Source organism: Crassostrea angulata, chromosome 7, assembly GCF_025612915.1.
Source record: "Crassostrea angulata isolate pt1a10 chromosome 7, ASM2561291v2, whole genome shotgun sequence".
In the NCBI taxonomy this organism is placed as follows: domain Eukaryota; kingdom Metazoa; phylum Mollusca; class Bivalvia; order Ostreida; family Ostreidae; genus Magallana; species Magallana angulata.
In genome coordinates, this window is record NC_069117.1 from 13,669,474 (window position 1) to 13,690,008 (window position 20,535).

General features: G+C 35.3%; 2 protein-coding genes across 3 annotated transcripts in view; both read left to right on the top strand.

The window, feature by feature from the left end:
- LOC128191831 (E3 ubiquitin-protein ligase MYCBP2-like) overlaps positions 1-7,886 on the top strand; it is a 49,547-nt gene extending 41,661 nt beyond the window's left edge. For both annotated transcript variants that reach the window (XM_052864144.1, XM_052864145.1), the window contains 18 exons: positions 1,082-1,147; positions 1,353-1,592; positions 1,852-2,007; positions 2,319-2,419; positions 2,519-2,669; positions 2,964-3,235; positions 3,337-3,424; positions 3,519-3,638; positions 3,869-3,976; positions 4,151-4,279; positions 4,773-4,899; positions 5,132-5,241; positions 5,462-5,650; positions 5,752-5,859; positions 5,977-6,186; positions 6,295-6,402; positions 6,545-6,710; positions 6,940-7,886. In XM_052864144.1, coding sequence (XP_052720104.1) covers positions 1,082-1,147; positions 1,353-1,592; positions 1,852-2,007; positions 2,319-2,419; positions 2,519-2,669; positions 2,964-3,235; positions 3,337-3,424; positions 3,519-3,638; positions 3,869-3,976; positions 4,151-4,279; positions 4,773-4,899; positions 5,132-5,241; positions 5,462-5,650; positions 5,752-5,859; positions 5,977-6,186; positions 6,295-6,402; positions 6,545-6,710; positions 6,940-7,055 — 2,565 coding nt within the window. In that variant the 3' untranslated portion in view covers positions 7,056-7,886. The remainder of the gene's footprint in view (positions 1-1,081; positions 1,148-1,352; positions 1,593-1,851; positions 2,008-2,318; positions 2,420-2,518; positions 2,670-2,963; positions 3,236-3,336; positions 3,425-3,518; positions 3,639-3,868; positions 3,977-4,150; positions 4,280-4,772; positions 4,900-5,131; positions 5,242-5,461; positions 5,651-5,751; positions 5,860-5,976; positions 6,187-6,294; positions 6,403-6,544; positions 6,711-6,939) is intronic.
- A 607-nt stretch (positions 7,887-8,493) lies between these two features.
- On the top strand, positions 8,494-20,045 carry LOC128191839 (F-box only protein 8-like). The gene is made up of 8 exons (XM_052864164.1): positions 8,494-8,845; positions 9,451-9,493; positions 10,464-11,034; positions 15,651-15,855; positions 16,097-16,226; positions 16,561-16,679; positions 17,104-17,288; positions 17,734-20,045. The coding sequence occupies exons 2-8, from the start codon at positions 9,479-9,481 to the stop codon at positions 17,931-17,933; spliced, it is 1,425 nt and encodes a 474-aa protein (XP_052720124.1). The 5' UTR covers positions 8,494-8,845; positions 9,451-9,478; the 3' UTR covers positions 17,934-20,045.
- Positions 20,046-20,535: the final 490 nt, after the last annotated feature.

Here is a 20,535-nt window from a genome sequence, read left to right on the forward strand (position 1 = left end):
ACAATATAAAAAATATGATCCGAGGGGGCACTTTTAGACTCCTTATAAGGGTTTAAAGGGTCTGAAACTGATAACTTTATCAGAATTCAATTTCAAGAGTTATCTTGCTTTGCTCAATAAATGATTAGGATAGATATTGTTTAAATAGACGTAATTAAGATATATTCAAAGTTTCATTGGATGGTATAGAGTACTTCCGGTTTTATGAGCCGATGAAAATTGTCTATGGGAGTTTCTATGTTAAATTGAATTCACGCATGTAACGTTTTCTCGAACAGTTTTTAAGCAAATATTTTTATATTTTGTACTTGTAATGAGGGACCTAATGCGCAGACTGGAAAAGGTCTGAGGAAAAAAATTCCGAAAAATAAGGGACCTGAAGGGGTCAATATTAAAAACAGCCCTTTAGCTATAACTTTTTTATTATTCACCCAATTTTCAAACTCTTTTCAGTTATTAGTTTAAAATAAGGAGTTCAATTTAAAAATTATGGTCCAAAGGGCCAATTTTGACTCCTTATAGGGGTTTTAAGGGCCTGAAAATGATAACTTTATCACATTTTAAAAAAATTAAAATTCAAGAGTTATCTCGCTTTGCTCAATGAATGATTAGCATTAGAGCTTTTGGCATACCAAAACTCTTGAATCTTAAATGCGTACTTTCTTATATAAGAATTTTTAGAACTTTTATTTCAGGAAACAAATGATATAGTTGGATAAAAAATTCTGAAGTTGTCTTTCTTTGGGCATTTAATTTCTTAAATGTTAACGTGTGGGTATATGCTCATGATATTTTCCTCATTTTGAATATACAGATTCTGAGAGAAAATATGATAAATTTAAGGGGTTTTAAGGGCTGTCGAAAAGCCCTTCCTTTTTGTTGGAGACAAAAATAGGTCTAGTTCAGATTTGTTCTCTTCATCAAAAAGGACAAAGTCAAAGAGAGTGTCCATGAAAAGTTGAGGCAATGGCTGTAATGTTAGTGACATGTTAGTTCCCACTAAATTTTGTGAACCTTGCTTTTATTTTATCATCATATATTAGTATTCCTGTTATTTTATTAATGTACTTTTTATTCACAGAGCAAAGTAGGAAGTGTTAGCTTTTCGGTTGGACCATCACAAGATGAGTTAACAAAAGTTCATCAGGTCAGTTTAATACCAAGTACATGTTCATGTAGATGATATCAAATTAAGTGTTTGATATACGTGTACTAGTTAATGATATTTCAGAGGTCTATTGTGTTTTAAGTAAGTAAATGGTTATAGATTTGATTGTTTGAGTTTATTGGTGGTGTTATTGGTTGTATTAGTTAACCAGCCTGAACTTCAGTCTGTGTGATCCACATTACAGGTGGATGTGGAGGCTCGTTACGTGGGGTGGTTGTCCTGTCAATTTTCTCACCCACACATTCGCGTCATACAGCTGGAGATGAAGGGGCCAGACCACAGCCTTAGGGTCAGGCAGATCAAGATCCTGGGGGAGATGGAGGGCCAAGAGATCTGTGTCCCAGTCAAAAAGTCTGCGGTGGATATGCAGCAGGAGAACTGTGAATCAGAGACCCTCAGGGTCTTCAGAATGCTTACCTCACAGGTATGTTATCATTTGAAGACCACCCTACCATTATAGAATACAGTTAAACACAGTTATAGCAAACACTATTATAATGAATTGACACCTACAGCGAAGTGATTTTCATTCTACATGACTTAATTACACATTGTAAACTTGACGAATATAACGAAATACACTTATATAGAAAAAAAATTGCCCATCCTTGGTACTTTGTTATTTGCGTGTTTCACTGCAGTGAGTAAGAAATCCCTTACTAGTGAGTTATTTGTTTGACCAGGTGTTCGGAAAGCTGATCACGCCGGACGGGGTGGCAGGGAAGATGAAGTTTGTGGAGGGAGCGGGATTAGACAGCCTTGACGGGGACCACGACCTAAAGGAACACATGGTGGGGATACTGTTCAGTCGCAGCAAGCTCTCTCACCTCCAGAGACAGGTGTGTACAAAAATTCGTTCAGTTGAGGGTCAGCAAGCTTGCACACCTTCATACAAAGGTGCATATACAACTCTTCAGTGATCTGTTGGTTATTTTTATCATTAAAGATTAGAAATAAAGACTCATTGAGGAAGATTTTTGTTTAAATTACATGCATGTTCATTTTACATTTTTAGGAATTTTCTAAACTTCTTTGAAAAGATAACTTATTAATTGCTTTGTTTGTGTTGGCCTTGCCTAATATTTTAGTTTATAATTGTACATGTTCTTTAGCTCTTGAGGGTTTCATCACTTGTCTTGCTTTCCTTAAGGTATGTTCCCACATTGTACAAGGCATCAGGAAGGAGTCCACCAAGATCAGAGAGGAGTGGGAAGCTAGCTTGATCAACCCCAACCATATAACACAAACCAGGTCAGTGCTTCACTATTCTTATATCTCAGGCTTATTATAAAACAGTCTTTACTAATTATGGCGATATGTACAACTGTTGGTTTGTCTGTCTTGTTGCAGTGATCAGGATGTGTACTGCTTTGAGCTGCTGTCAATGGTGCTGGCCCTCAGTGGTTCCAGTGTGGGTCGGGCCTACCTGGCTCAACAGTACCCCCTGCTACAGGACCTATTCAGCTTGCTGCATACAGGCACACCCAGGGTCCAGAGACAGGTAAGAGAGATGATACATAATCACATCACAAATTACATTCTCTTTTAAACAAACTTTTCATCTAACCATCTGTTACTTTACAAATTGCATGCACTGTGTGCATGAATGTAGCTAGAATGATTTTTAAACATTTTGTTTTAAATCCCCCCTTCCATTTCATTAAAATCTAGATGGATTTCTCAATGTCAAAAATCTGTCTGATATGTTGGTTACAGTGACCTTCAATATCCTTATTTTTGTCAAAAAATAAATTTTGTTAGTGTTGTTTGATCATGTTGAAATTTCGTTTACAAGGTAATTTCGGTTCTACGGCGAGTTCTCCAAGACGTGAAACCTCAGACCCTCTCTAACATCCTGTCCGTGCCTGCTCTGCCTCCTGTTGAGTACAGCATTGTGAGTCTGGCCAGTCGGGACGAGACTGCCTCCTTTGATCCTGAACAGCCTGGTCTTCTGGACGTTTTGCTATCATGCATCAGCAAGGCCCTCACAGTACAGACCAAGATTAAGATCAGCGGACCACAGAAAGCAATGACTGCTGTCAAACTAGAGGACTTCCTTGGATCTACGTAAGTCTTCAGGAATTTAATTTAACATATTTATTCAAATTTGTTTTTTTAATAGAAAAATTTAGCACTTCATTACCGGTAATATTCTTTTGTTATTTTAGAGCTTCAAAATCTCGCTGGTGGCTGAGAGGAAAAATTAATGAAAGTTTAGCAAACAATGTCATCACACTTATACAAGACATGGCCTCGGTAAGATAAATCATGATCTGTTGGTAATATTATTTCCCATGTGATTATCAAAGTACCAGGTATGTGATATAACTTTCACTCTATTGTACCCCAGGGTCAGTTGTCGGAGACATGGGCACCTGTCACCAAGGCAGCCATTGCTGAAGCTATTCTGAATCTCACCAAGTTGGGGGAGAAATACAGAGATCCTCAAGTTTGCCTCAAGACCCCAACTGTAAGTCTTATCCAAAGGGAGTACATCTAAAAATTTCTAAGGTTAAATGTCTCTCAGTTCAACTTTGAATTACATGTATTAGTACTCTCTGATGTTATCTTACTTAAAATTTGTGAAAAATAAGTTTCTGAATGTTGTGTAAGTATTTATACCTGTAATTTTTCATCTCTTGGAGTGCTGTTTAGCTGTTGAAGGACTTTAAAGCAAATGCATGTACCTTTATGTTACAGCTGTGGTTGTGTCTGGCCTCCCTCTGTGTTCTGGACAAGGATCATGTGGAAAGACTGACGTCTGGTCAGTGGGTCAGCGGTCCGAACGGTCAGCACGGACAGCCAAGGGTAAGTAACTCAAACCTCCCAGGATAGTTACATCAATTCATTCTCTGCAGTGCATGTGCATGGTGGAACGGGTTCTGTAAACAGAACTGATATTTGTGATCTTATTTTTACATTTGATTCATAGACCAATTGATTTTTGTGTAACAGCACAACAAAGTTTTGTTTTGTTTACAGCCGACCTGTGATAACCATGACGACGGGGAGACCCAGGCCATCATTCTGTGCAGTGACTGCGGGAACCTGTGTGCCGACTGTGACCGATTTCTCCACTTGCCCAGGAACAAACGCTCCCACCAGAGACAGGTACACACCTCATGTATAGTGACATCATGGACAAATTCTTAAGATCAATTCTATGTAAGAATCAAAATTTGGTGGCCACTCATAGTCACGGATTTTCTTCATACTTAATAATTTGATAGACTTTGGTGAGTAAAAAAGCCTAACAAATCAAATAACAGTCAGTTTATGTTTGACAGTGTTTATGTCTGACAGTTTTCATTTCTGTGTATATCTGACAGTGTCTATGTCAGTGTATATGCCTGACAGTGTTAATGTTTAACAGTGTTTATTAAATCAAAATATGATCACATTGCAAGTGTAACTGCAAGTTAGAATAGTAGATTTTTACTGTTTGCTTAAAATGTCTTTATTTTGTCTTATGTCTTGATTTTCCCTAAAAAAGGTAATGAATATATAGCATATAAAAGTCTGCCTTATTTTGATGAAATTTAAGAACTGTGAAGTAGACCTTTGTTTTGTGTCTGTCACTGATTGTTACATTTGCTGGCTGTAGGTGTTTAAGGAGGAGGAAGAGGCCATCAAGGTGGACCTACATGAGGGCTGTGGCCGGACCAAGCTCTTCTGGGTGATGGCTCTGGCCGACTCCAAGGCTCTCAAAGCCATGGTTGAGTTCAGAGAAGGTACTGTCTGATTTGGTTAAGTATTGTCAGAATACGACAATGGGATTGAAAAGATAGATATATTTGCAAAAACATTTGTTCATTTGAAATGTTAAACAATTCTTCTTGATTCTTCCATTGCAAACATATAACGGTACATTTGAACACGCCTCTTGTTTGTATTATTAAATGGTTTAGCTATGCGTTTATGTTTCAATTCTGTCTGATCTCTGAGATTCGGTCTCCCTTACAGGGAAATCTACAGCCGCTACCTCAGGCCCTGGCAGGTGTCGCTTCTGTGGAACCACAGGAAAGACTGGCGTGCTAGCCATCGGCAATGTTTGCTCGGATCCAGATTGTCAGGTAAAAGGGGACTCATGTTGAAAGAGGCTTTACTGTTTTGTTACGTAGGCACAGAGTTGAGTTATTCCCCTTTGCAAATTTTGAAATGAAAATATCTGCCTGAGGCATTATGATTGGAAATTTTTGGCTCTAGTACCAATACATTTATAATTTTGGGCCTTAACACAATCACCAGGTACTAAGTGCAACAATTCTTATTCACTGGTTCATCTTTTTTTAGGAGCATGCCCAGAATGCCTGTCAGAAAGTCCTTGCTTGTGGACACCAGTGTGGGGGGATTGTTAATGAAGAGGAGTGTCTGCCCTGTCTCCACAACTGCCCGCCGTACCAGGGCAAACTAAAACAGGACGCTGATGACATGTGTATGATCTGCTTCACCGAGGCTCTCTCTGCAGCCCCTGCTATCCAGGTTTGTGTCTAACATTAAATTTTATGAATCTTAAACATTTGCATACCAGATTTATTTTGTTTTAATTCAATCGATTAAAAATAATTCTTTTATCTTTCCAGCTACATTGTAAGCATGTTTTCCACCTTCACTGCTCCAGAAATATATTGGAGAAAGGATGGGTGGGTCCAAGAATCACATTTGGATTTTCACTTTGTCCAATATGCAAGGTACAACATTATGTTACATTAAGTTGGTCTTTTTTACTTTATTCCTATGTTGTTTGATTTTGATAATGATAAATGGTCCAAAAATTAAATTAAACATATATTTTATTTTCATATCAGAACCCAATAGACCACTCTGTGCTGAAGGAACTGCTGAAGCCGATCCGTGACCTGTTCAGTGATGTGAAGCGGAAGGCTCTGATGAGACTGGAGTACGAGGGACTACACAAGGCCGAGGCCATCACCACCCCCGGGGCTCGCTTCTACAAGGACCCTGCTGGGTTTGCCATGGACAGATATGCCTACTATGTCTGCTACAAATGCAAAAAGGTATTTTAACAGTATATGTTTATATACACGTGTACATGTAAATTATTAGTTTATATTTTGTGTAGAATATTTTCATTTCTACAGTAATTTGTTATGCTTGTTTTTAAGGCTTATAATGGAGGTGAGGCCCGCTGTGATGACCAGATAGGGGTGGCTGAGGACTATGACCCCCGGGAGCTGGTGTGTGGGGGGTGCTCTGACGTCTCTAGGGCCCAGGTAACTTCAACCTTCATCTCCATCTTACAATGTATCATAAGAGATGATTCAAACCACTCAAATTAATGTTATGAAAATGATGTTCAAATGAAAGTATCAATGTTAACAATCCTACATTCCATTTACATTATCAATGTTGTAGATGTGTCCAAAGCATGGGACGGATTTCCTGGAATACAAGTGTCGCTACTGTTGCTCTGTCGCTGTCTTTTTCTGCTTCGGTACCACCCACTTCTGTAACGCCTGCCATGATGACTTCCAGAGAGTCACATCTATAGCCAAGACTGAGCTGCCCCACTGTCCGGCCGGTAAGAGATAAAAAATGACTGTAGAATACAGGTAAAGAACTTAGGTAGTTTAAGGCCACACCAGGATGGCTGTACAATTAAATAATAACATGAAATTGTTAGTGCATGGTTTGAGATAGTGTTGGGTTATAATTTAGATGAATTTCCTTCTCTATGTATTAACATACACTTGTAGAGAGAAAACTGGCTCACTATCATTAGTAACAAATGTGACTAAATTCTTTCACAGGACCCAGGGGGAAACAGCTTGAGGGTGAGGAGTGTCCACTTCATGTCCAGCATCCACCCACAGGGGAGGAGTTTGCTTTGGGGTGTGGAGTCTGCAGAAACGCCCACACCTTCTGAGTGCTAGTCAGGGACTTCCAAGGGTAATGTAGTGTGTGCGTCACACAACCTGTGTCGGTAGAACAAGGATTTAATTGACCATACATGACCAACTTTTATCAAAGAAAACTGTCTTCTGTGTATCCTATATGTACTTCCACTTCAATGTGATAAATTTTAAGGAGGTTTTATAAAAATATATCTGATGTGTCCAAGATCTTAAATTGCTCTTACGTTTTGTGCCAAAAATAAAAAAAAAAATCAATGATTTAATAAAGTTATATAAAATTTAAAAAAGAAGGTATTAATAGTCATTTAATACAGTGCTTTGAAATACTATTGTTGTAGTTTATATTTGACAACCAAATGCATTAATCATTGATTATTGATTTAATCATTGATACAAGTGAAATTGAGAGGTCTGAGGAATACTGAGTAGTATATCTCAGTCATGTTATTAAAGGAATGATTTTTCCTAAAAAAGCTACCTGTGTTTTGTGCTGACAATAGCTCTCTGTGTGTAATGTTTGAAATGTATTTTGTATTCAATTATTGTTTGATGCATATTGTATCAGCCTTTTAATTTTTTCCGTGTTTCCATTTAATATATTTTTAAATGTGCTACATTTTTTGGAAGTGCAATGCAATTGTATATTTATGTATTGAACCGTGTTTTGTTCCAACCTGAGAAATATGAGAAGAGTCTTGGCCGAGCAAGATAGACTATTGATTGCTTAAAGGTTTATAATGGAATGCACCATTCATGTAATAATGAACTACATTATGAGGTGTACCTCCACTGCAGTGTCATTTGACTGTGATTTTGATTAAATATAAAAAGGCACTCTGTTCTTTGTGTGTGTTTTTTCTGGGTTTTTTTTCTTTTGGGGGGGGGGGGGTAGATTCATTAACTGCAAAGTTTTTTTTAAACTTGCATATCAATTTATTTTAAAACAATGGTTTCATTGAGTGAAATCTAAGAAAAAGGGGGGGGGGGGGGGGTCTTTACCCTTAATATTTCTTCCCATTCTTTCTTTCTTACTTCCAGTAATCGAACAACGAACTACTCTTATCGTGTGAATAACAATTCATTCGGGTGTTTAATAAGATGGGTAAGAAGCAGCCAACAGTCGCCAGAATCTTATCTCTTGCTTTCTTTCATTAGATAGTGGGCTCTAAAAGCATGCTCCGCGCTAACTTAAGAGCCGTGTCGCGTATTGAGTCCCTACCGATACCCGTTATCCATGGTAACTGTGGTCCGGTGATTGAGGTAGGGCCCTCTCACTAATTGATTTCTCTCCCATCGATTGACTTTTATTGCTGCTTTAATACCAATTAATGTGAACAGCTACGATTTGAAATCAATTATCGAAGGGAGAGGAAAAAATATTATACCTTGTTATCTAAATGCTTTCTTTATAGGGACAACGTCCCGTCGGTTCGTTTATATTCAGAGGTTGCCATTTCACCGCATTACAGCGGCCAAGTGGGATTATTTTATTGAAATTTTCCGTAATCCGTTTACAAACGAGTACACAATTTCATTTTGTCGGATAGTTGGGATAAATATCGTGTTGTGGGTTTAAAATACTGGCTTAGGGACTCTCCTGTAGAGTCGGTAAGTAGTGATTTGAATACGATCGGTGCGCATGATGTCCTATAACATTCAGCAGACACAACATGTGTGAATGCATTTAAGATTTACCAGAAATTGAAATTTAATCGAGAGAGAATTTTAAAGAGGAAAAATTAAGAATCTCATTTTGATATCGCAGCCAGTTCAAGGACGAATTTGAAAATTGTGATAAAAGGTAAGAATTGAGTTTTTAATATGTACCTATACTTATTCTACGGTACTTTTGTTGATCTAGCTGTTCTGCTTAGTTTTTTTTTTTGTTTTTTTTATTTTGCGACTGCTATCAAATTAATTCATCGTTACAGGTAGACAGGTTAATCTTTAATTTACAATTCTATGCGTGAGAATTCCATTCACATCTCGTGGGGAAGGGTGATAGAATTCGGTTAACTATACCTTGAAATTATACCCGTTGGAAATATACTTCCGTTTGAAACACACTACAGGGCATCAATGTATTGTTACAACCCGGTCGTAAAACTAGAGGTATATTAGATAACTTCTCTCGTGTAGAATAAAAAAGCGCCCGGGAAAAAATCTGGAAGACTATTTAAACACGTAAAATAAAGAAGAGTAAATAGTAATCTAGAGTAGTGTTGACAATTCCAGTCGTAAACCAATCTAGATGACAATTTATCTATTCCACATACTCGATCAGAGGTTTTTTTATGGACTAGGCCTCCGATTATCTCCATTTGATCCATGAAACTGCATATCTTTTAATGGCGCGGACTTATATTGCCCAACAATGATTTGATTTACATATATCTACAATTGCAGGCTGTGTGAATATTGTTGACGTTTTGCCATGACCACGGATTCGGTAAATATTTTCTTCTTCTTTTCTATCCTAATTAATTTCTTTGATAACTCTGTTACCTGTTTCAACAGAGTTTAAATCATAAATTGGTTAAATTACGCGATTTTCGTTAAAATATAACACTAGTAATTGTTATTGATACTGGTAGCTGTGTTTATTTATCATTTTATTTGTTTATTTTCTCCAGTGATTCGAAATATTATAATCAAAAAATAAGACTAGTGGGCAAATTGGACCAGCACAAAAACTTTTTAACGTTTTGTCGTTTAACTCGTCAGACTTGTTCTTTTGGGTTGTTTTTTTTTTTTATTTCAAACGATTTGTAAAACCAGAAATAGAGATTATTTGGTAATCAGGAGGGGAATTAATGTGCATATGGACAAAACGCGCATTCATTTAATTATATGCACTTCATTTTAAATTAAAGAAAGGATTATACGTTGTTGAACGTGCTACGAGTTTCTTCTCTGTCGGCGACGAACCCAGTAATCCGAAAATGCTGAAACAAAATCTTTTAATCTTTGGTGTTTTTTGATCATTTTGAACCCGCTTTGTTACCGTTGGTTTCGTTTTGTTATTAAAAAATGAATTGTGATTCACTGCTAACAAATGAATGTTGATTATGAGAATGTAAATCCGCGAATTAACCAATGGGTAATTGTTGCGCAATGTTTCTTTATGGAGAGTTAAAAAGTCAGCGTGTATAAACCCTTACAACTTGGGTTATGTTGGGTTACATAATGGTTTTAAGAATGTTATTTTAGTATAATAAACATTTTGAAATAACTTTCTATTTGACACGTGTCACAACACTCATCAGCTGCTCATCTTCTACACTTGTCAAAGCATATTCCGTCTTTAAGTTTATTTTTAAAACAATGGTCGTTTGGACTATGGAAAGATTTTATTAAAGAAGTTGGTAGTCTCAGCAAATGGGTTAAACATATGCACTATTCTTAATTTATATCAACAGAGAAAGGAGTCCATTCCTATAGTTATTACAGATGATTCTCCGGACACGTCGGGGGGTAATAGCAAGTTCCCTTCCAGGAAACAGTCAATGAAACCTGCCGGGGGGATGGGTCGCCGAAAATCCATCATGAAGCTGTCTGGAACCACGGCCCTTGCCGGGCGACGCCTGACCAAGGCCCTGCTGGACCTTCCCGAGGAACAAAGCAGTATCGCCAACAAACCCAAAGTCCGCATGGAAAACACGTACAAAATGGCCCCCGACGAAGACACAACGTTCATTCCATGGAAAGTTCGGAACGCCGTCTTGGATATTTTCAAGGAACATTTGTCCTCTGTGTCGTATGACAACAAGACTGCCGGAAAACAGTGCTGTGATCTTGCCCAAATGATCCGAAATCGGGTCAGAAATATGGACTTTCCGCGCTATAAGATAATCTGCAATGTGATCATCGGACAGTGCTCTGAGCAGGGACTGGAGGTGGCCAGTCGGTGTCTATGGGACGATAAATTCGACAACTATACCTGTATCGAGTACAAAAACCACTCTCTGTTTGCCATCGCTATGGTTCATGGTATTTTCTTTGAATAGCTCGTCCTTGTCGTCAATGCTAAGCTGTGATCTGTCTCGATGCATCCGTGCCTAACGTTACATGTGTGCGGAAAACGGAGAAATCCTCATTTGCGTTTTTAATGCACCAGTATTTTATTAACGTTTTGTCGATATTTTATTTATACTTTATTTTGTGAAATTGGATATGTAGATTACTCGACAATAAAATTGTGAATTATCATGTGTTTTGTATGAGATTAAGTCAAGTAGGACCCCCATTCGACCGGTTTACTTAAAAGAAGATTGGTCATCAAATAGGCAATACAGGGTGAAAACCATAACAGTATTCAATATTCATAGATCATCACATATAGGACTGCTAACGATTTGGACAAGAACAATTTTAACAGGAGCTTGGACTTAGGGTAGTTGTGTCGAACAGAAATTTGAAGTAGGCCTATCTATTTCATTGTTGGCCACTCGGCCATGGCTCTTTGAAATCGACATGATTTGTCTGGCTTATGAGCTAAAACCATTTGTTATACTTTCATGTTAAATACTGAAATCTGATTGGTTAAGACGCAGTTAATAATATTTAATATTACCCTCAGCGTTAGCAACGCACTTGGCAACGGGTAACATTAAAAAATGTTACATGCGCGAAAATTATGCGCGTACGGTTCGCTGTAGAATTCACGTTATTCCTATATAAAAGCAGTAAAATTTTCTTAAAAATTTTAAAAAAGACATTCAGTATAACAAAATAAATAGTGCCTGTTTGGGAGGATAACAGTTGAAATTGACACCCCTCGAAAACCATTGTCAACCTCCGCTTCGCGTCGGTTGACAATGGTTTTCTCGGGGTGTCAATTTCAACTGTTACCCTCCCAAACAGGCACTATTTATATAATATGAAATCTATGCATCCAGCGTCATTTTTAACTTGTTTTGATGAAAAAAAAATAGATAGTAACGTCTTTTCAAAAGTCCAATGTCTTGTTAAATGGTTTTAATTTTGCATTTAAATATGTTCAAGAGTGACTTTTAAATAGATACAATATGACAGACGGGGGAATAATTAAAACAGATGAAATGTTTAAATTGGGCGGAATACGAGTCTGAAAGACGTTAACATACTAGTACCTTAATTCTTTCAAAATTTCTTTTCTAACAATGTATATGCAACAATGGACTAAATAATTTGATCCAAAACCCTCAAGTAGTGTCATTTAAAAATAAGAACTTCAATGCCTTTTATTTTATAGGGTCTTTGCTCCATATTTTTGTCGTAGTCTAATTAAGGTCTAATGGAAAACATACCAATTTCAACCAACGAAAACTTAGAATGATGACCCACTTTACATTTGAAATATCATTTGTCTCCCAGCAATTGGACGTTTAAGGAAAATCATAGAAGTCCGTACACTCATGGCCAACATTAGAAATAGCATTTAAATAAACCACTTTAATTGTTGTGATTTGAAATGTCTCACTGGTTAGGGCACCAGACATTTGATAACCTTAAAAAACCTGGCCTTTTAGGTTGAGGTTCAATGTTTGTTAAAATATTTGGACTGACTTTGACAAAGTGTGCCTAGTGATAACAAATAAATGAATCTAAACAAAATTTTGAAATTGTATTTTATGATTAACCAAATGGGCATTTGCCCCCCCCCCCCCCCCTTATTCGCTCATCAGAGGAAGGTATCGAGTAGACTAGCAATCAGCAACCCACCTTCAAAAGCCCAGGGTCGTGCGTCAACTCCAAGAGGACCCCTTATATTGATACAAATTATTTGAATGCATCTTGCCATGAGGAATATAATGATTTTGTATAAGAGAATACCACCATAAACATGATCCATGAGTTGAGTTTTAAGCCATGAAATTTATGCCTTTTGACAAAGACTATATACTAGTATATATAGTTAATTAATTCAATGAAATTTAATGCAAATTGACAGAGACTATAAATTCTATAGTTTATCAACTCGACTGGTCTGAAACACAAGTTCCTAGAGTATGGATACTTCTACTAAAACACCCCCCCCCCCCCAATTAATTTTTTTTTTTACACTTTTGTATGAAAAGCCAGTTTTACAATGTTGGTTAAATATAAAACTAGGTTTACGGCTATAAACTATATGGTCTATGCGTAACACTTGAAATGCAAAACAATCTAACTTAAAATTAGACGTAAATCTACTCCTCTACGATACGGTGACCGTAAAGGAGCGGAATTACCAGTCTAATTTTAATTAAATTGCAATGCAAAACAAAATAAATGTGATATATATGCTAATATATCGGTTTTATGATTCATAAAATACTGTTTACGACTCTTAACTATAAGTTAACGAATGGTTTGTAAACATGTATAATTAATCAACATCAATTTAAGCATTAGAATCGCCATCTTCGCTATAAAATATAGCCAAGGTTTTCTGATCCGCACCAAAGAAGCGATGCGGATCAGAAAACCTTGGCAAGCGAAGATGTAAAATCGCAAAAATGTAATATACACGTAGGCCTAGTTAAAGAATGCGTTTGAGAAACAGTTTAACAACAAACATCTTATTGATTGTGTATTTGAGATGTACAATTTTAGAGTGCTGTGAAAATATATCACTATTCTAAACATTAGTTCATGAATTGAATATTTATGTGATGTATGAAGTAGATTCATAACTTATTGAGATGTTCTTAGAGATTTTAAATTGAAAGATTTTACATGTAGCAGTTATAGTTAAAGCTATAAAAAATAATTTTGATATATGGGTCTTAATTAAAGAAATAAATATCACCATATAAAGAAAAAAATCAGTTTTAATTAATATTTTGTATTATTGTTTTAATGCAATATTATTATGGAATTGCGTATATTTTTTTTATGATTTAGCAGAGAGAGAGAGAGAGAGAGAGAGAGAGAGAGAGAGAGAGAGAGAATGAATTTAGGCCAATGAAAAGTCGTCAAATTGTCAACTGCGAACTATCAAAACAAATCGAGGTTCCACGTCATTTTCGCCAGTTTGTAGTTTGTTACAACCAGTTTTTGAACAATGCTGCACATCAAGTATAATTCTAGGAACTTGTAAGCTGTTTTATAATGTAGTCAGCACATACAAACTGTAAGTATCTTTGCTGCCCGCTGCCATATCTCCTACAACAGATTTATCGATTTCTTAAGCGTCTGACATTTATCTCGAATTTCCTCAGTATTGTAAACAAACTAATATATCTCTTTACTAGAAATTTGTTTGTTTTATCAGTTTACTGTCATATCGAATTATTAAAATGAAAATGATAAGAAAAAGAAACCTTAATCATTACTGCAACACTGTTACTTGATCTCAATAGAAATAAGTATCAAAAGTCTATTATTGTTGTTGCAAATTTAACGGCTCTCTGATTACCGGTCGGTTTGCCTCAGGTAAGTTCAGGTAAGGGACATAGCCTAATTAATAAAGGTGTGAAGCCCGAGTCTTCGTAAAATGGTTAGGCAATCCCGGGCCGCGGCAAAACAAAAGATTGGCAGTAATTAATCTGCCAATCTCATTAAAATTTTCAGGATATGTTACGGACCAGTATATTTGTATTCGATGTAAATATTGCTGCAAAACAATGCATATTTTGGAATTGACGATTGCCGATCTGCCTCGGCTTTTATTTTGCCCTGGGCCGGGTTTGCCTACCCATTTTATCAAGACTTGTGAAGCCCTAGGGAAACACACGAGCTTGTGTATTCATGTAAATATACACAGGTTGTTACAATGCTCTCAACATAGTTTTTTCGATGATCTAGAAAAGTATCATATTTTTATAAGTACTAGAAAAAGCAAATTGTCAATATCATTGAAATGAATAAAAGAACAACACATGAATGACCCCATGTGATATTGGCTATATCTATCTTTTTCCATTGTTTTTGATGGGTTTGACTGAGTTTTTATTGCGATGTTTCATGCAATATACAATAACCAAACTGTAGTCAAATATAATAAATTAAGTGCAAAATTATTGCAACATAGGTTTGTATTTATAAGTTCTCTGATGAGCAGCTAATATGCACAATAATTCTACCAGCTGTGCCTGTACCAAAGTTGTCATTACCGGTACTTGTTTCTCTTCCATTATTAATTGGTGCATGAGAAATTTCTCAAAGAAATCATAGACATATATCTATGAAGAATTGTGATATCTATAAATCATGGGCACAAGATTTGATGTAATTTAATTATTTATTCTCAATTATTCACAAATAAAAATCTTTATTTTGAAATTATCATGGATGATCAGAGCCATTTGATTAATAGACTATTTAGGTGATCAGCATGTTTGTTATGGCATAAATTAAGTACAAATAAATTTGGAACATTTATTCGTCAGTAGTTTCTTTTAATTATAGTCAAATAGACTTGATATTTTAAGACAGTGCTTTTTTTCTCTGGCTTTAAAGTAATGTCAATATTCTTGTGATGTTATCTCTTCATAGAAATAGATCCACATTTAGTCTAATGAAAGATGCAATAGTGTTTCCCTCCAATTTTTTTTAGAGGGGGTGGGGGTGGTGGTGCTGAACTAAGAAGCAAACCAACCATGAAAAACTTAATAAGGTAATATGATGTTTATTTCATACAGGGGATATGGGTCAGATCTTAAGAAGACATTTAGAATCGGAGAATGGAGTTGATAATGATGGGGCGGTTGCCAATAGATTCCCAGATTTGGCTAAGTTACCACCAGAAATCAGCATGGCTATCCTGTCCCACCTAGATGCCACCGATTTGTGCCTAGCTGCTTGTGTCTGGAATAACTTGGCAAATGATGAAGTTTTGTGGATGGGGTAAATTTTGATGAACAAACTTTTTCTTTTGCAATAAATAGAATGTTTTTCATTTTAATATGATTTATCAAAGCAATTGAGATTATCAGATTATTATGTTCAGATTTTGTAAAATAGTCTAATTCAATGATAAACAAATATACATGTACTGGTGTATGGGAATGAAATAATAAATTAAAACATGCATTTAGCTTTGAACTGAGTACATGTACATTAATGCATATATTTGTTTTCTGTGCAGATTATGTAAAGCCTCATGGGGATACACCAGCATTTATAGGTACATCAATAATCCTGTCAAGCTATCCTACAGGAGACTTTATCTGTTGTTGGATGAAGCATCACTTACTTTCAACGGCAACCCCTTTGAGGTATGCAGGTGCTACATAGATATAATGTAAACACACATTTCTAAATGGTTTTATCTCTACCTATAAGATTACTCATATTGTTATAGAATATGTTTATGTGACACTAGACTTCAGTGATTCATGAAAGTATTTTCTATATAACAGATCTGTAAGGCTTTTATTTTGATTTGTTGCATAGTGGTGGATCAAATTTTATATTTTATTCTGCTCAGGAAATGTCATGATAAAGTAATACAATAATTTTCCTGCATAATTGTTCAATGTATCTTTTTATATTCTTATTATCATATGGTATATTTTGTTGGGAATTATGATATATTGGTATATTTTGTAGGGAGAGGAATATTTATTCAAAAGAGGCATTATGGATAACAATGCTTTAGATATGGCAAAATTCTTACACTTCACAAATAAGATCAAACCTGATAAAAAGAGAGAGTATTTAGACAGGAGGTGAGTTGAAGTATGTTTTCAAAATTCACTGTCTTTGACAATATTACCCTGGCACTATGGTCAAATCTATGTTCTTGGTTAGTCAACAATCGTAACTAATGCATAGTGAAATTTCCTATGTTACATGTACTAACACTGGAAAAAAGATAACTCATCATTATACAAGTGCTTATACCAATTTAACTGAATAATTTCAGTATCCTATTTTTAAGAAATTTCAGATGCATGTTTAAAAACATGCTTTATACAAACATTTTAAAATCAATTGTCTCAATTGTTTAATAAAAGTTTTTATAATTGAAATAATTTTTGACACATAATATTACATGGTACATCTTGCATAAAAATTTCAATTGAAATTAGTAGCTCTTAAATGGCTGTGTCAAATACCAGTACTAACACATTGATGGTGTCATATTTTCAGAAGAGACGTTTTAGACCACCTACTGCAGCTACAGAACTTCCAGAATCAGTTCTTGCCCAATGCCCTCCGAAAATTATTCTGTAACATCTCAGCTCCAAACAATAGAGGAGAGTACCTGTCTGAGATGATTGACAAGTTCTCAGACAGATTCTGTCACTGTAACCCAAAACTAGGATTAGATAAAGGTAAGAATTTAATGGGAATTGTCATATATATGACAAAATGGGTGCTTATTTTGTATTTTTCTGTTGTTGTGGGTGAAAATGTTCAAGGTTATTTCTCTTCCCAGTAAGAGCTGGTACCATCAGAGTGCAAATAAAGTCTTGTTAAGGATTCTTTGGAATATCTTCTTTCAATGTTCCACATAATGGCACTGTCTTCTTTGCTAGTTTTACTTCTTTCATGTAAACATTCAGTACAATTATGCTGTGTCCTGTTTTTCTTTCATCTTATTTTCAATGTTTATTTCATGCTCTACATCCATGAATCTCTTTATTGTATAAGTGCATTTTCCTTATGTTTCTTTTTCATAAGTCTGAAGGGTTTTTAGCTCTAGATACATCGATAACTATGTTCTAGTTATCCATGCTTTTTGCCTCTCTTTCACATCCTTTCTATGCCTTTTTTCAGACACAGTGTTTGTTTTATGCTTCTCCCTGATTATGCTGTCTGTAGACCTCAGCAGCCCTGCAGTGAAAAACAAAATGTCCAAGAGAGAGTTCATCAAGAACACCCGCCGAGCGGCGCGGAGCGTGGACGATGACCTGGCAGGTGACCTCTATGACAACATCTATCTGATTGGTCACGTAGCAACGGATAGTCTCAGATGACCCTCGTTGCTACAGTAGTGACCTGATGTGTTACTGTGTTTTTACTTGTATGTTTACTTAACCTTGTGTATATTCTTAGTGGGCTGGCATATTGTTTTGAGTATAATTATATTGACTTAAAGTTAAAAATAAAGATAATTGAGGCAAACGATGCATTGAATTTTAAGGTATTTCAAATGTTTACCATATTTGTGATAGAAATAATTCAGAGGGGGTTGAACGTAAGATAAAACAAAAGATGATACTGCTGATTTTTTTATCCATGTATCATGGTAAAATTATTATATTGATTTACATGTACAGGTATATACATGTATCAATGATATACTTACATGCATACAGTGGGTATAGTTAGAGGCATGCTCAGCAAAGCCTATGTTTGAGAGCACTTGAAAAGTTTCCACTTCCCTTTAACAGAAATATTCGCAAGAGCTTGTGAGTACATGCTTTGCTGAACGGGTCTAAGATGTTACATAGAATTACTGGTATATGGCAATGGAAAATGAAATGTTTGATTTCTTTTGTAAAGTTTTCGGTGATAATTGGCTTGAATCTTGATTTTTAAAGTTCTATGGATAAAAAAATTGTCAATTAACAGAAACATTAGCCTGTTCCACAAGAATTACATTGTAACCAAGAAATATACACGCACTGTTTGTGTTTGTATAGTGTACCAGTTTAGTAGATATTTTACTCTGTTGTTACAAACTGTTGATTTTTTCACCTGTTTATGTTAATTGAAACTACATGTACATGAATGTAGAATGAACAAATAAGGGGAGGGAACTTGGGAAGTACCAACTTGTTATCCATATATAACCCAGTGAATTCATTTTAGTAATATAACTATGTATCTGTATTAAAATGAACTAATATTGAAATATAAACTAATTGATCAGTATTTACATTCCATACAAACTAAAAAAAAATGATATCGGAACTTTGATGTAATTTTTTGAAAAAATTAGTATTGCACTATTATTCAAAGAATTGGTAGGGTTCTCATAAAAAAGTCGATTCGATTTGATTAATAAAGCCTGGCGTTATTTAAAATTTCCTAGGGTCCTTCCCAAGGATGCAGACAAACTTAATACAGTGCATGCTACAGTCACATACTTTTGAGGTTATTTAAATGTTGGTTGTGTATTTAAGCGTATACAGTAAAACACGATTACAGTGAACACACGTTTAACAAACTAATGCTAACAGCGAAGTCAGTTGGATTTCCTCTTAATTTTTACACATATAATAAACTTATCATGTGTAACAATTATGTTTATAACGAATCAAAATTGTTTGTCCCTAGCACTTTTTTTACTGTACAGATCATTGGTTTGTGCTAATCTGGCATTTATTTACTCAGTAGCAGTTGTAAAATTTTGTCTTCTTCTAAACATTACTTTCCCAATATGTTGCAAAGTAACTTATTGCTACATTAAAAAGTTAGGTTACGATCTTTATAAAGATAAAGAAATTTGATTAATGATATTTAATATTTGGAAGCATGTGATATTGATGGCAGGTTAAAAAAAAGATCAATTGTTTTCTTAATCTCCAAGTAAACAACATACTCTATGATAATTAAAACTCCTATATTGTTGTCAATCATGTCTAAAGGCAGCTTTTTATGTACTGTACAAAATTTATTTATTTTAAGGATCTTATTTTGAAATTGCATTCTCAGAATAAAGTATCTATTCACAATTAATCTGGCATTCAAGAAGTCTGTATAGATAAAGGCATAATAGTGTTGGAAACTAAAGACCATTAATCTTAATTAACATGAAGAACAAGGGTTAATTAAGCTATTGGTTGTCCTTAATGTCTTTCAAGGTATAAGCATGAAAGCATCAAACCCTAAAAACAGAAAATTGCACGATAAATCGATGCAATATCTAATTGTTTGATGTCTCTTTTTGTTCCCTTTCACTGTTAATTTTCACCCTTTGTTTTAATATGAGTTTATTATGTTAATTAATTGTGAATCTAACCATTTCTTATCTTATGTATATGTATATATTTACAATGGCAATTTTATACCATGTTTTTTTTCCATGAATATTTTGTAAATTATACTGTTACTTGAATGAATAAAATTCATCATGATGATCATTACTGTCTTATTATCATTCAACCAACTTTTAAGATTACATTGCCTTCATTCATAACACTATGAACTACAATAAGGAAATCTGACATCTTCCTGGATAGATCTGGTTACAACAGGGGCATGTTCATCAGAGCGGGCACTCGTAAGTTCTTGCAAAAAATTGTGTTATCGATAATGAGTATATAGTGAAGTATTAATGCTCGCGAGTATTCAATTAGCCAACTGCATAATGCCAGTGACAAGACCACATTGAATATCATTACTACCTATCCGATCTATTTAACACTTATATTAACGGTACTTCTTTACTTTAACGCCACCTCTATATGTAAACTTGTTAGAAATAAAGTGACTTCTTAGTTGTTTAATTTGGGACAAAATGGTTGTGGATGCAAGTTATGTATTTTTTTTTTGGCATTGTTCACAATCACTTTACCGAATGGCATGAAACAACAAAATTTGTTATAGCTTTGTTACTATAAACAGTACCGG

Coding starts and splice junctions, on each gene's coding strand:
- LOC128191839 (XM_052864164.1), top strand. Junction 11,035..15,650: donor TGCCATCGCTATGGTTCATG/GTATTTTCTTTG, acceptor TATTTCATACAG/GGGATATGGGTCAGATCTTA. Junction 16,227..16,560: donor TCAACGGCAACCCCTTTGAG/GTATGCAGGTGC, acceptor TATATTTTGTAG/GGAGAGGAATATTTATTCAA.